General features: G+C 31.9%; 1 protein-coding gene across 5 annotated transcripts in view; it reads left to right on the top strand.

Annotated features, from left to right (window-relative positions):
* The window catches only part of LOC132905900 (uncharacterized), a 66385-nt gene that overhangs the window by 12839 nt on the left and 37926 nt on the right, over nt 1–15620 (top strand). For 2 of the 5 annotated variants that reach the window (XM_060957637.1, XM_060957638.1), the window contains exon 2: nt 14340–14399. The exons of 1 other annotated variant lie outside the window; for it this stretch is intronic. In XM_060957637.1, coding sequence (XP_060813620.1) covers nt 14340–14399 — 60 coding nt within the window. Of the gene's footprint in view, nt 1–6611; nt 7626–14339; nt 14400–15620 lie in introns of those variants that run through there. 2 more of the 5 variants (XM_060957639.1, XM_060957640.1) reach the window with 2 other exon arrangements.

Genomic DNA, 15620 nt, shown 5'->3' on the forward strand with positions numbered 1-15620 from the left:
TAACTATTATCAACCTACTGATCTGATTCTTCAATATCGTAAAAGCAATAATCTTACAATTTTTAAACCGAAGTAACCTATTTTCTCTAAGATATTATATATGGAGAAAACCAGAGGAAATGTACTTTTATTTTGTAATATTTTGTTTACTATAGATCAACTACTCACAAAGTCATTATAGACGATTAAAGTGATCAGTTTGGAATGTCTGTGTTTCAACGAGTTTCTGTTTGACAATAATAGATAAGATTAAATATTTATTGGAGATAAAAAGTGGATATTGTTCAACAACTTAATAAAAAAATAAAATTGCTTGAAATTCGGACAATATCTTTACAAATAACAAATAATTATTTAACATAGAAAGATAACTAGTATCTGTGTCATATACATGATATCGTATTCAAATTGAACATCTAGATTGTTTTCTATTATTGAAGATGTGAAAGAGTAATTAAGAGGATCTATATCATGTCATTGAACTGGTCTTCCTATCGACTTAGCAGCACGCATTATAAAGCATCGCATTATAATACAACAGACGTTGATATGTAAAAAAGTGTAGATAACCTTGGAATAATCTTTAAGATGACCTTGTTATGAAATTTTCCTTATTATCACCAGATGTAAGTCTTAAAATCATATAAAATTCACTTAGTCGCATTTTTTTTATCTTCGGCTGATATAATTTAGATATTGGATTCGACACATCCTGTGGATACGATAGAAACTCATTTATACATTATATTGGAAGGAAATCTTGGCCAATCGATCTTCTGTTGATTGATTTGAATTATCTGAATGTGAACTTCTACTATCGGAACGAGTTATCTTAGACGAGAATCAGTGAACTCCTGTTACACTACCGTGAAACACTCTATTTATTCGAATTTTATTTATTGAAACGAAATTTTGATATAAACTAAAGTTCACAGCATGTAAGCCTTGACTTTCATTTGAAAACTTTATATATACATAAACACAAACATTTTTATCTTTATCTTTATGTACAACAAGACAAAAATAACTCTTTAAATTCTATAAAAAATTAAGCCATAAGGTTTAAACATAAATTGTTAGATTAAACTTAAATTATTAGTCTTAAACATTAAGCTATGTAATTCGATTAAACTCTTTCTGTTCTGGACAACTTGGTCTTTACTTGTGCCTTTCTGTTTTCTTTCTCTAATTATCCCTTTCATAATTTCTATCTCCAAAGAAATTTTAATTTCGAAATTTGGTGGTCTTTTTGCTTAAATGAACTCCCGCCGATTAATTCAAAGTTATTCAGTGATGGAAATCACTGAACTTGTATTGTAGCAATTGTTTTTCCTCCTGATGGATTTAGATAAATGGGCCGGCAGCGTATATGAACACCGTATATATTTGTTTGTCCATGGATTTAGATAAATAGATTTTTATTGCAGAATACATGTTGTAATAAAGTGTAAATATATGCGTCTTCTTTTAAAAGCTTCTTAATTCAAATGTAAACTTAAATGCAAACCAAATGCGCAGCGTCACCGACGTCATGCTCGCAATTCTTCCATAATGTGTAAAACAAGTAAGTAGGAGAATTATGTAGTGTAGGTTTGAACTAAGCGAGACCAATCTCCTTCGAGATACAGATAATCATCCATCACAGAAACTGACGCAAGTTATTGCTACCATCTAAATTAATAACGCACGTTTTATCCAGATCCAGTTCTTGAAACTTGAAAAAAATGCATTGTCATAGATCGAAAGGTGTTCTACATTTCCATAATATTTTTTCGTAATCGAACGTAACATGACTTGCGGCAACAGCACTGCAGAGAAATACATGAACTCTGCGATGGAAATTTATTGTTAACCTGTTTTACGTCGTAAATTAATATTCCTAGGCTTTCGTATTTTATTCTGATTACAACATACAATTTATATAGCAAAAATTTAGCGATTCTAGGCACATACAAGTTACAGCACAACTTACACAATGTTAATTCTTTAACACCAGAACTACCAAACTCGTCAAAATGATTTCCTTTTTACAGATTTTATACGGGATTTGAAATACACGAAAAAATGTCTATCGATCTCTTGTATAGAACAAGCTTTGGTATGTTTAGCGTTGCAATGAAAATTACACGTTATCGTATCATGTAAAAAATTCCACCGTAAAATAGAGTAGTAGCTTCGTCGTTCTGACGATGGTTTTAGTATACAGCTATTTCAAACATTTGTTCGAATAAATACCACGATTTAAAAGATCGTAGATCGTTTCTAGAAGTAGAATTATTCTAAGCATCGATTACATATGGAAAAATGAACAATAAAAACGAATAAAAATAAATGGAATGAAACGACGTTGAAAGCAGATTCTAGAATTAAACTGTTTACCAGATTTCTATCGCAATGATTAATGAGTTATTTTGCGTCCTCGTTAAAAATATTGACGTTTCTACCTCCCGCGAAGGTCTCTCGCTTTGATAATCCTTAACGGTGACTATGTATGTTTACCACTATTTACACAATTCCGAAGAGTTTATCAATAAATTGCTCTTGGATGGAGAACATTTAATCTGACTCAATGGTTCAGTTATTTAGGAATGAATCTAATGAGAAAATTCCAAGACTGTTAAGACTACAAATGTAAGGAAAACCTGTGATATGTATTGTTACACACAATATCCTTACTTTTTCTCACAATTTATTTTATACTTACGTTATACGAATTAATTTTATGATATACTTTAAGTAATGTATATAAAATATTGTATATAAAAATGTATATAAAAATATATATAAAATGGGTACATAGAAATAAGTCACGACTGAAATATAATTAAATATATAGTTTAAAAATCCTGGCAAACTATAACACAGCTAGTAATCGTTTACATCGATTTTAAAGAACGTAATTTATCTAGTTACAGATACGTTCTACTATCTAATTGTACAGAAAGAAATTGTTTGTTTTGTATTTTACAATTGTACTAATGAAGATTCAATACGATTACAACGTATGTGCATAGAAATTATCTTGTTCATTACTAAGTTAGAAAAATATGTTTAATTGTCAAACATGATTAGATACAATTATTGTATTGCAATGGTATTCTTTTTCTTATACATATCGTGTACTGATAGCTATTCATAGTAGATTACATTTTGATAAATTAAACAATTGTTCGCTTTGATTTTATAGATCATTATAACTTGATAAACGAATCGGTTGTTTACAGAACTCTTGACTTTCAGAATATTGAGATATTTTTCAATCTGCACCGTTCATCACATTAACGAACAAAGATAATAACGTTAACCTACGATAATAAATTTCCTTGGTGATAAAAAAATTATAGAACACGAAAAAAACTGTCTAATGTATCTAATTACCAGGATTTATTTCTGTTCTGCTTCTTCTTTTTCCTCATCTAACAAAATATTTTAGCACGTTGTTCCAACTGAAGTCAATACGTTGTGTATCCAATATATCATTCGAACTGCGATCTTTACCAAAATAACATTTTCTAATTTGTTCAGTATATATCAAACAAATTTATATAGAAAACAGCATACAAGGGAAAAATTCTTTGCACTAGTTCGCATACGAGAATTCTATTATCAATGAGAACTATTTTTTATAATTTCCTCCCTCAAACTACTACTTTATTATAATAACTTAAAATATTTAAAAAAAATATTGTTATTTTTTTTTAATCACATATTGCCAACATATTGTATGGTTGCAATGAACAATACAAATTTTCTACAGTCACGACGAATGATTTTGAAATGTATCGGTTAAACTCGATCGTGGCGAAAGTTTTTTCTACATTGCTTAACTTACATTACATTACATACATTATAAACTACTTCAATAATTCTGAAATTTTATATGAAAAATAATAAAAGCAGACACGCAAGGCCCAGGATGGTACAATTTTACTGACTTGAATTGCTCTTGGTATGTATGTAACTCGCCTACGTTGATTTAAAGCTTTAGAGGGGAAAAGTGGATTGATTGACCATACTGACCTTGGACGTGTTGGCAGTTAACGCTAATTTGTTCTAATAGATTAAGTTAAGCAAATTTAGCGAGTAGTAAAAGCTGTCAAGTAATTCTATTATCGCGAAATATATTTCCTCGAAATCGATTTAACAATTTGCCACTTTAAACTAATCTGTGCAGTCTGAAAATATTAAATTAATTAATCGATATATTTCACGATTTTATTCGTGTCCATGAGAATTTAGAATTATTTTTTACAAAACCAGATAGTTGGAATCTATGCAAAACTTTACTTTACCCACTTAACCCACCGTAACTATGATTCTTTGAATTCCAAATATACGCAGTAACTGCGCGTAGAATATAACAATGAATGTCATAAACGTGTAATGATAATAATAATAGCCAATCAAAGAAGATTGTTTATATGATCGAATAAAATCATGAAAGTTAGCAGGTAGAAAGATTATCGATAAAGATTAAGTATAAAGATAAAGTTTGATTTAATTGCAATTTGTTGAGCAGCAATATTCATTTTGATAATATGTTAAGATGGTATTTTAAGAATAAAGTAATCTGCCGAATTAACTGACTTTTGTATGCACATCTCGATTCATCATATATAATCCGTGATTCATTTCTTGACTTTATAAAAGCCTGATTGAAATTCTTATTTCTTGATTGAGACTCTTACTTCGATTGTATAAGAACAAACTGTTTGAAATTCTTTGTCGTACTTGAAAATGTGAAGATTTTATCAATAAAGTGTCCTAAGTGAAAATTTTGTTCTCATTTATTCTACGCATAATACACGTACATAAATGTCTTCACGTTTAATAATTTATACTTTATGATCATTAGGTTATTTAAAAAATTATCGTTATTTAATTTTTTTTTTGTCGAAATACATGTCGTTTTGCGTCATTTTATCTATATCGACCTAAAATTTATAAAGCGGAGAGGAAAAGTATGCTCGCAAATTTTCTTTCAGTTTCTCTTAAAATTTTTGCATAGTTTCATTTTCCATTCGCGAGAACGATTTTTGTTATAATCACAAGCAAAATTAAGAAATTTCTTGTAAATATTGTGATATCTCGAAGACTGTTTCTTTTTCATACATATACAGATTAAAAAATATTTTATCAACAAAACTGCTTATCGTCTTTATTGTGTTTATCAAGACAAATATTTTTTAAAAGATTTCTTCGTATGTACATAGGCAATAACCTGGCTTTTTTTGGATATCTAAAGTAAATTATGACACTTAGAAAACAAACCGATCTTACAAAAACGATCCTACGATAAACAATATATTAATATTATGAACAGAGAAAGTACAGATAAATAGAATTTTTTTTAGCTTTTGATCTTTTTCCACAAAAATGGAATTTTCCACACGAGTGACGAATTTAAAGTAAAGCTTAATCAAGACTAAAGGAAGTGATTAAATGGAACAGATTACTCGGACATTTTGATTTATTTGACTCGTCAAATAATGATCGATAACAGCAAAACGACTTAAATCCCCTTTTTTCTCTTACTTTACACAGTTTATGTGTTGACTTTCGAACGAAATTTTCCAAAATAAGAAATTAACTATGAATAAGCTTTATTTGTATAAGAATGTAACGGTGTTTTTATCTTTCGGTAACTAAACGCATGGACATGACGTCCGAGTGTTGTCAGTAGTCCGGAAACCATCGAGGTTAACGGTCATCGATAGATTCTTTCCAGCGCAAACAGCACAGACGTTCCGTGTTTTGCAATCACTTTAATCTGTATCGCTGTTAATTGTAATTTCTCAAGTTCCCAATAAAATATGCGCATAGTAAGACATTAAATAGACAAACATCATAGATAGACAACTATCTAAAATATTAAAAATCAGATGAAACATTGTCGTTCGATTTCTTCTTTGCCTGTTTTGGATTTCGCGTATTTACTGAAAATTTAAAGGTAACAAAATGCGTATATACGCGATATAAAACGTCTAAAGCAGAATTACACGTTATAATTTTTGATAGGTCAAACAAATCTCTATTTTAGTTACTATACTACTATATTATTTGTAGATATTACTATTTTCCGTTCTTCCTTTTTTCTTTCTAATATACCGCAGCGTGTTCGTAAATCGAAACTTGCGAGTGCTTTCACTCGCCGGTGCCTTAGATTCGATTAGCAAAACTACACTCCAGCGGAAATATTCGATTTATTCGCTTCTGCTCGGCAACTCGAACAAAATAAAAAAAGACAAAGAGAAAAAAATAGAACGGTAAAGTTCAGAAAAGCAAAGAACCGCGATGTTTTTTGTCTTCGGCAGAGAACATCCTATTTAGCGCGATTTACAGATAAATAAGTTTTGAATATCCAACTACGTGCACCTGTCGGTGAGAATGTACACGCGAACATACACGTATGTACTTTCTAGAGAAGCTTGTTGGTCTGCTTTCTAAATTTTTGAGCGAATCAGCAAACGAAAGAGAAGCTTCGATAAGATGCGACGAAACGAAGAGAGACAACTTGGTTACAATTTCCTTGTAGCCAACGATAAAACTCCGTACCGTCCCATTGTGCTACTGCATTTCGACCGATAAGAATCTAATCGAAAACACGGAGCGTTCTTAACGCGTGACAGACACTCTATATAAGGCTAAGTGAGAGGTTGGCGTACAAGCTTCTCGGAGCTGTATCATTCAGCATGGTTCGACAGCCGTGGTTCGATCAGTGCGGCGACAACAGGTGCGTTGATCGGTTCCCTCGGGAAAGGAAAACACGCTACGGTGTAAATGAGAAAAGAGAAAAGTAGGGAAGGGGAGGGACAACAGAACGTACAGAGAAGAGAAGAAGAGGAGGGTCTGTAAAGTGGAGGAGGAGAGGCGAGGAGATATAAGAAAGAAGAGGGAGAAAATCATTGGCGAGGGAACGGGAACGGGAACGGGAACGGGAGCGTTCTTGGTTCAAGTCAGTCCAGTGAAGTCCGTCGAAGGTGAAAAGTCTCTCCGTCTTGCTTCCTCTTCTTTGATTCTGTTTTCGGACGAACGAGAGAGACTCTATCCACGATCACCTTGCCCGTTACTTTTAACGCGTAAATACCGCGCGTGGTCGCGTGCTAGTGCAGAGAAAGAGAGAAAGAGATACCTATATACAACACATAGCTGATCGGGAGAGGAGTGCGCGCGCGCGATCTCGTGTGTGCCTGCCTATGTGGTTAATGCGTGTCCGTGAAGTTTTCTATCGTTCTAAAGGATAGAAGAGATATTGGTGTCGATGCTGTATGAAATTCGAAGCTAACCGAGAGACCGCGGGGAGACTGACTGACTTGTCGCATCGATGAAAACTTGTCGGATTCTAAGTATGTTTCAGGATCTAACGCTTGATTAGCCCGTCGCCATCTTCTTCCTACACACACGGTTGACAGCTTGAGTGCATTTCAAAGTATCGCATTGTTCCTATCGAGTGTATACATATATATATCGGATATATACGTATATAAAGGTCGTTGTTTTGGTGCATCTATGTGTCCTTGCCGTGCGGTCTTACCCTATCCTTGCGCCGACAAACGATAGCCCAGGTCAATTCTGCCGATTTCAGCCTACTATGTTGGAATTCTCCGTACAACATGCCGAAGTCGGTACGTACAACCAACATTTCATGTCCAGCATGCTGCACGGCCTACGTGGATCGCATGTGGTAAAGAAAGTGCTTTCTCGTTTGCCCATCTTTTGTGTAACTCGTGGCTGACCTTTCAGGTGCCCAACGCACGATCCACTCCGTGCAATGGAACGAGACGTTCGTTTCTGTTTCTACTTCTGTATGGCTATAACTACGTCATTACATTGTTTTTCTTTTGTCTCGTATACGATGATTATGTACATTATAGATTTTGTCAAATTTCTTTCGATACTTTTGCTTCTTCCGTCCTTCGAAATATTTATATTCTCCTGTACGCGTTATGTTCGTTGGAACGCGCAAGTTTCGCATAAAAAGTCGCTGCGAATACTCGCGGACAATGATAAAAACGACACTTTTCTCCTTTCACACATCGTTGATACATAATCAGCCGGATTAAATGACTTTGTTATGCTCTTCCTCTTCGAACGTTCCCCCATTACGAGTTAAATTATAATCGGCAAAACTAGTTATCCCGCTTAATAGACGAGTGAACAGAGAAAATATAGGTTGAACATGGGGATCGCTATATTGAACGCTGCAATAAAGTCATCGTTGTACGCGCGTAATAAAGTATCAACGCGATCATTCAATTGAAAACTGTTGTCATTCGAGGTTCAAGAACAAGCCTGCGGACAGTCTCCTGCAAGAATATACCTGACGGCACGTTCGTTTTTTATGCTCGTACAATGGTTCGCCAAAATACATTAACACTTACCATGTACAACCTTTATACATATATCGTATGTTTTATATAAAACAGTTTGAAATTTCGTTGTCGTTGTAACGTGACACGGTTATTATGATCGTGTTGATAAAATCCGAAGGCAGTCTACGAATGTATATAGAGATTACAAGATATTTATTGTAAACATATAATTAGTAAAAGATTAGTATATAGTGTGAATAATCATATTAAACTAATAATGAGTCTTAAGGATTGTCCCGTTTGATTGTAAGACTTATTAACATAATAAATAACTAACTTTAAATATTTTAATTTAAATATGTTAATTTTATTTAATTAATTAAATATCTTGTAGCTTCTATATCGACTTTCAGATTTGTTTCAAACTTTACCAATAGAATCGCGATAGTCGTGTCTCATTATACTAGACCGCGTATATTTTATACAAACTCATATTTTTATGAATAAAATAAACTAGGTAGAGAATTATTTTACTTACTAAATATCATAATAGGTATTTTGCTTTGGATACTCTATATATTTTTGCATATTGTGTGTATAATTCTATGTATGTTTGAACTTTAGAATTTTCCATAAATACATAAAATTCCGCAGTCTACTTATCGGCGCTTATTAGTGTCGATTTAATTTCAAAATGTTTCGTATAACATACATAAAATACATCTACAAAAGGTTCCTGCAAACGTTGGAATACTTTCGCAAGGTATTGTACGTTTCACGATTATCGTTTCATTTATATCGTAATGTTAAGCCGTATGATTCGTACAAACGAGATACAAAAATATTCTCTGCCGATATTTGCCCTCTCCTTTCATATGACAAGCGAGGCTGCATGCACGTTTGAAAAATTTATTACGAGAAGCGATAAAATGATCTTACAGTACCGACGTGCCTCGTGAATTTTACGTTTCGCGTCTCCTTCTCTCTTAATCTCCGACGTAAATGGTGCAAATAAAGGTATTACGTTTTTAGATAACAGCCACGCTTCTTTTTTCGCCTCGTCGAAAAGTAAGAAGCCACAGGTAGTTAGAAGAATCGGAGTTTGCTCGAAAACACGAGATACATACTGCAGTGTAGCAATCTTTCATTGAGATTATGTGACGTAAAATTGATGATGCGTTCGCTCATTTTCATGCACGGTACGCTACTCGCTCAAGTATCACAATTGCTTGCCAAGTATCCAAGGTTATACTTCTCGTTAAAGGCCAATTACAATATTTCTTATTAATTTTTTCTAATTCTCTGCTTTGAGATTCTCTGCTTTTTCTGTTCGGAATTTGAATAAAAATCAATTTAAGATAAAGATTTATTGGGCGGATAGAGTATTTATAGTTGCATTACAAACACGTGAACTTGATATTCGCGTTTATGGCTTAAATCGTAATTTTATTACGAATACATTATCCAACTCTCAATTGAAGAATTTAATCGTCTTCCTCGATCGTAATAACAGTATCAATGTAACATTCAATAAGTGTTCCGCTTAAAAAATTTTGTATAATTAATTCGTGTAAATAAATGTAGGTAAATCGGTCGTTCGACCAACTTAGTTAATCCTATCCCTTAGTTAAATTATTCATTGTGCAAAGTAAAGGATTATATTAACATTCTATTAATATTCTAATTGTATAATATTATATACACATATAAATATATATTATATTATACGATTAGAATCGCAAATAAATATTGTATATACTCGTATTATAATTTATTTACTTGAGTATAGTTATATCGAATAAAAAAATTCAGGAATTGATCAGAGATAGCAAAACTTGGACGTTGAACCATAAAAAAGTATTTATACATTCCAAATGTTATGTTCCTTCAACTTTACGTAATTAATATCACTCATGATTTTTATGATCGTTTGCCAAACAGAGATTAATTAATATTTATAATCTATCTATTTGGTGGTAATTACGATCCAACGGATATCGTTATTGGATAATAATGCAAAAGAAAACGTAGCGTTAACGTCACGAAAGATACTGTTTAGTGTGAACAAAATATTTTCATTGCTAGTTGATCGGAGCGTTTACGATGATTCGTGTGAGTCGGCTAGTTATTTTGGAATTTGTTGATATAATATAAAGGTTGAAGTAACACGCAGTAATCGTCGTAACGTAAACATAGTAACCTACAATTATAATTGTCCTTGAGTAATAATCTTTGAATTCCGGTTGAGCCACGTGGTTCTCATTGGTTTTCGTTTCATTTGGTGATTTTAAATTGAACAATTCAATGATGTAAATAACGTCAAAAATTTGGATAATTGATAAGGCATTATAGTATATCTATAATATTAATTTGTCGCTTTGTTTGGACTTTGTTAAATGCACGGGGATGTTAAGAACTTTTCATTGTTAGTTGCTATTGATTTGCATATTCAATGAACTTGCCTTTAAAAGTGATGGTAACAATTATTTGCTGTTACTACAATGTATGATAATTTAATCGGTTATCATATTACGTATACATAATGTAGTAATATACTGCATAGTAACAATGCAAATTGTAGAAATAATATTTTCATTATCAAATGATTGAAGAATAGTGTTAATTAATAATCTTCTACTGCAAACTTTCTGTATCAAATTGATTTCCTCAGAAATTTGTTTTTTGTGTCACTTTTCTAATATCCCTTTATTACAAAAAAGAAAGAAGCGACTCGAAAAATGGTTTCTTTAAAGTCTTTTGAAATTATACAGAGAAAAGATAAAAAGTGATATTTGGTACTATTTTGCGAATATTATTCTCTTTCTGACAGAAACTTGTAATTATTCTTTGAATGCATAATTTTTCTAGATATGACAAAACATTTTCAAATTGCCAATGTGCGTGATAGAAAGTAGTATGACAAAAATAATTCTAAAAACCTATCTGGTTACTTTGTATATTTTTATTTAAAGAAAGAATGTGTTCTATGTTGTATTACGTAGATTAATAAAATAATCTGTTCCTGCGTTCAAAAATAATTCTTTTTATCTTTTAAAAAGGGCTAATGGTTTTGAATTGTACATCCTTTCAATGCTACGGTACGATATAATCCATTTTATTAGTAGGAAAAGATTCGTGCAGCTGGTATAATAGAGTAATAAAATGAGAGATATTAAGACACCAATTGCCGACCTTGCATAGCTATAGATTTATTTTCCGGTACTGTTAACTTCCTGAAAGTGAGCTTGTTATGAAGTTTATTCTCGTTGAATGAGAATTAGCGTAACTTCTTAGTGTGCGGTCGACGTTCTTGTATCTTTTTTCCGGTCTGTTGTACTAGCAGGATTTTAATGTTGCACGTTCACGTGTCATTGATCGCGTTGAAGGCTTTTTTGGCGGAAAAAAGAAATTGATCACGCTTCATTCCGTGCAATGCAAATTAATCGTTTATCCTCGTTCAAATGCGTAAAACTTTTAAATAGCAACAGGAAGATTTGTTTTGTATATGAACCGTGACAGATTGAGAATCACATTGACAAGTTGAAGTTAATAGTCGGAAATTTCTTTGAAATCTTCCGAAAACGCGGATGCTATTTCCAATATTATTAGGGAAATTGTACAGGTTACAAATTACAAATTAACAATATCAATAAATTCTCCTATACAACTGGAACGAATATGATAATAAAACTGTTAATACAACATAGGCAACAAATCAAATTGTATAATAAATTAATTAATAAAACTACTTTAAAGTAAATTCTATAAATCACAAAACGTCCGATTATCCTATATGACGTATAATATTAAAAATTTAAATATTTTACTATTTGTTGCTTGTCATTCCACTGATACTACTAGTTATATAATAAATTGTTGTGTAAGACTATCCAAGTAAATTGTAGTTTCGTTGATTTACGTCAATCCTTTGTTTTTTTCCATTAACTTGTAGAATAGCTATAGCGATAGCCATACATGATCTATATTCGTGTTAGAGTTTCTAAAGTCAATTGAAATCAAATCATATATCGTTCATTCAGCATATGTCGAATCATTCGAAATAGATTGGAGACAAGGCTTTTGAGGCATTCTTATCATTAAAATGAAAAAAAAAGTACTAAACTCGCTGATTTTGATTAAATCGGAGCCTCAAGCTTTTACGAAATAACGCAATAATATGATTTAAGAACTTAAAAGATTTAAAATTACGCAGCAAATGAAGTATGTATTATTGAGCTTTAATCTGCATTTGTATTTATTCATATTTACTAAAAAGTTTCAGCGGAGAAACCAGTTGTATTTCATATTTCTGTCAGAATTTGTTCTGGACTAAACTGATTACATCTTTCTCTGATATCTGCCATACTAATGTTGCATCAGATTATGACGAACAGTCAATTAACAACGAAACAATGACAAATAATAAATTTTCTATTATCTGTCTTTGATAATTACTTAGAAATCATACGACAAGCAACGTTTAGAAAATATCTGACTGCATATATTCTAACTGCCAACAGAAAATATCGTCCAAGTGGTCGTATTAGAAATAAGATGACATATGTGTGTTTGAGATAGGTGTGGGTCTTTGGTGTGTGTCTTGTACGTAATGAGCGTTCCAAGTAAAGTACGAAAATGAGTAAAAGTTAGAAATATGTAAGGCAAGTCTCATTTCCGAGCCGTAAAGTCGAAAAACAAGTAAAACATACTAACAGAAAATATTAATTTTAATAATATATTATTCGATGATTTTTAAACTGAGATTCTATTTGGAAAAGTGTTCAGACTACGTAAATACTTGTAATTCAAAATAGTTTAATCTTCTCTTCCCACTATTTCTATATTTGATAAATTGCTTATCTTTATTATTTTGATAGTTCCTTTAAAATTTACCTACGTCGAAAACGTATGTTGTATCAGTATTATTGCTTTCTGTAATGTCACTTAGCTGTTGCTTACCGGTGTGTATATACGTGTGCGTATAGATAAGCAGCATACTTTCTACTGTACAATTAATCAGTATTATGTGTAAAAATATACACTGCCGTTCACAAGTCACTGGTCGCTTGAATACAAGGTAAATCGACTACTTGCTTTGAGTAAAACTAATGTATTACACACACTCTTAACATTGCGTAATTTCAACATTTGACATAAATGCTAACTTCGTTTCATAATGTAGATTATCTCATGGTATAAAATTATGCATATTTTAATCCAACCGAGCGACTTATGGGTAAACGGTAATATATGAATGCAAAAAGTCGTATCAATGTTCAAACGATAATTTTTTCTAAAATAAACAAGTATCCGATGATTTATGGACGGGACTGTATATGAAATTTAGCGTTACATCAGTTCGATATTTGCGGATATTTGCGACAGAAATATGTTTTTGAGCCATTCAGAGGCCAAGTCGATTAACTCTATTTTCTAAGAATTTTATCAAAGAATACACACATATTAAAGATTGATATTCAATTCTCGAAAAATCGAACGATTAACCTCGATAAAATTAACTTAAAATAAACTCGATCAGCCTGACTTTTACGTAACTCATATGCATTAGAAATTTCCTTACGGATGAATGTATATACATGAATTATGTATTAAAAGAACATATCGTAAACTTTATTTTTAAAGATTTAGCCAAATATATGCGTGATTAATACGAGGGCCTAAAAATATATGAATTTCTTTAACAAAACAAATTTCCATTATTTTTTATCATTGACCATGGAATGTTCTTTCAAGCTTTCAAGTTTCAATTTCTACATACATAGATAAGCAAGGAATGCACCTTGTTATCAATGATAGCGTACTTTTCTTTTTTTTTTACGAATGATAGCGTACCTATTCCGCGAATAACTAACAATTTCAAAGAGAACATTTATCCGTGTAGCATGGAAGGCCGCGATCACTTTCTAGGGCGCGTATGTTTATAACGCGGTGTGCATTAATAATTGCGTTTGAGAAACGTTAAATAAAGACGAGAGTGCAGAACGATCTTGTTTGTCTTGGTTTCAGCTCTTTCCACGGCCACCGAGGATGTGGGAGATGGAATTCAAGGGCACGATAATGACACCGGTGAGTAAAGTTTGACGAGCGAGTTCAATTTATTCTATTATAAATTTCATTTATATTACATAAGAAATATACTTGGTATCTACTAGAATGGATATCACACTTCCATCTTGCTATATCGTCCAAGTTACTACTTCGAATCAAGGTCGATTTACCTCTAGCCGACACGTTATTCTGTGTAATATATGGAATTAGGAAGTTCCATACTCCCACCTTACGATCACCTTAAACAGTGATCTTTATTCTCCTAAATACGATTGTATATACCTGTCTCGTTGGAATTTATAGCTTTTGTTTGAAAATTCTATAAAGAAACACACGTACACATATATTATATACACAGAATATATAATATACACTTTAAAAATTATCGATTGCATTAAATTCCTAACATTTGTTTGCAAATTCTATAAAAAGTATACATATGTGTATTTATATACAAAGAAAACTGCATACGTGTAATGTATGCCTTAGAAATTTTGAATTCATTTAAAGTTCAGTTGTATCTTCGTTAAATTATTTTTAAACCATGTTGACTAAAACTCGATATCTTGAAGAATCGACGATTGAAAAAAATTGTAATAGTAGTATAAGATATAATTAAGCTTGTTATATAAAATCCGGTAATATCTGGTTTTCTCACGGAATTAACCGACATCTGTATCAAAGAAGAATCTGTATCAAGAAATTGATTTCATTTCATTTTGAATTACGGATAAACAAATTAAATATACAATTTAAAAGATCAATTCAAGGATAGTGTTTACGTTGAATTTAGATCAACCATTTAGTAAATTTTGAAACGTTTCCAACTATCTAAGTATTTTATAATTTAATTCGAGGAAACCAATTATCCTGCCTTCCTTTCAATTTAAATCGGACGTCGGTAAATTCATATTTTACGACGTATTTACAGCTATCGATTCTTGAGAATTTTTATAATTTAAAAATAATTAAGCAACGACGTTTATAATTAACAAAATGATACGAAAGACGAATGTTGTATTTCGGCATAGATCCATATCTGATTTTATTTTCTATACAATAAAACACGCTTTATCAAAATTTTCGTAATTTTATTGCGTTGCTTCGCTGATAGACTGCAGTTGCCTTATTTCTATTGATTATACGTAGATACAATGTGCACCTGTCGGATATAATCTAGACCTAGCTTATTCTGTAATGTGTATCTCGGCTATGCTTAGTCATACCTATCCTAGAACC

The sequence above is a fragment of the Bombus pascuorum genome, chromosome 4 (genome assembly GCF_905332965.1).
Source record: "Bombus pascuorum chromosome 4, iyBomPasc1.1, whole genome shotgun sequence".
In the NCBI taxonomy this organism is placed as follows: Eukaryota; Metazoa; Arthropoda; class Insecta; order Hymenoptera; family Apidae; genus Bombus; species Bombus pascuorum.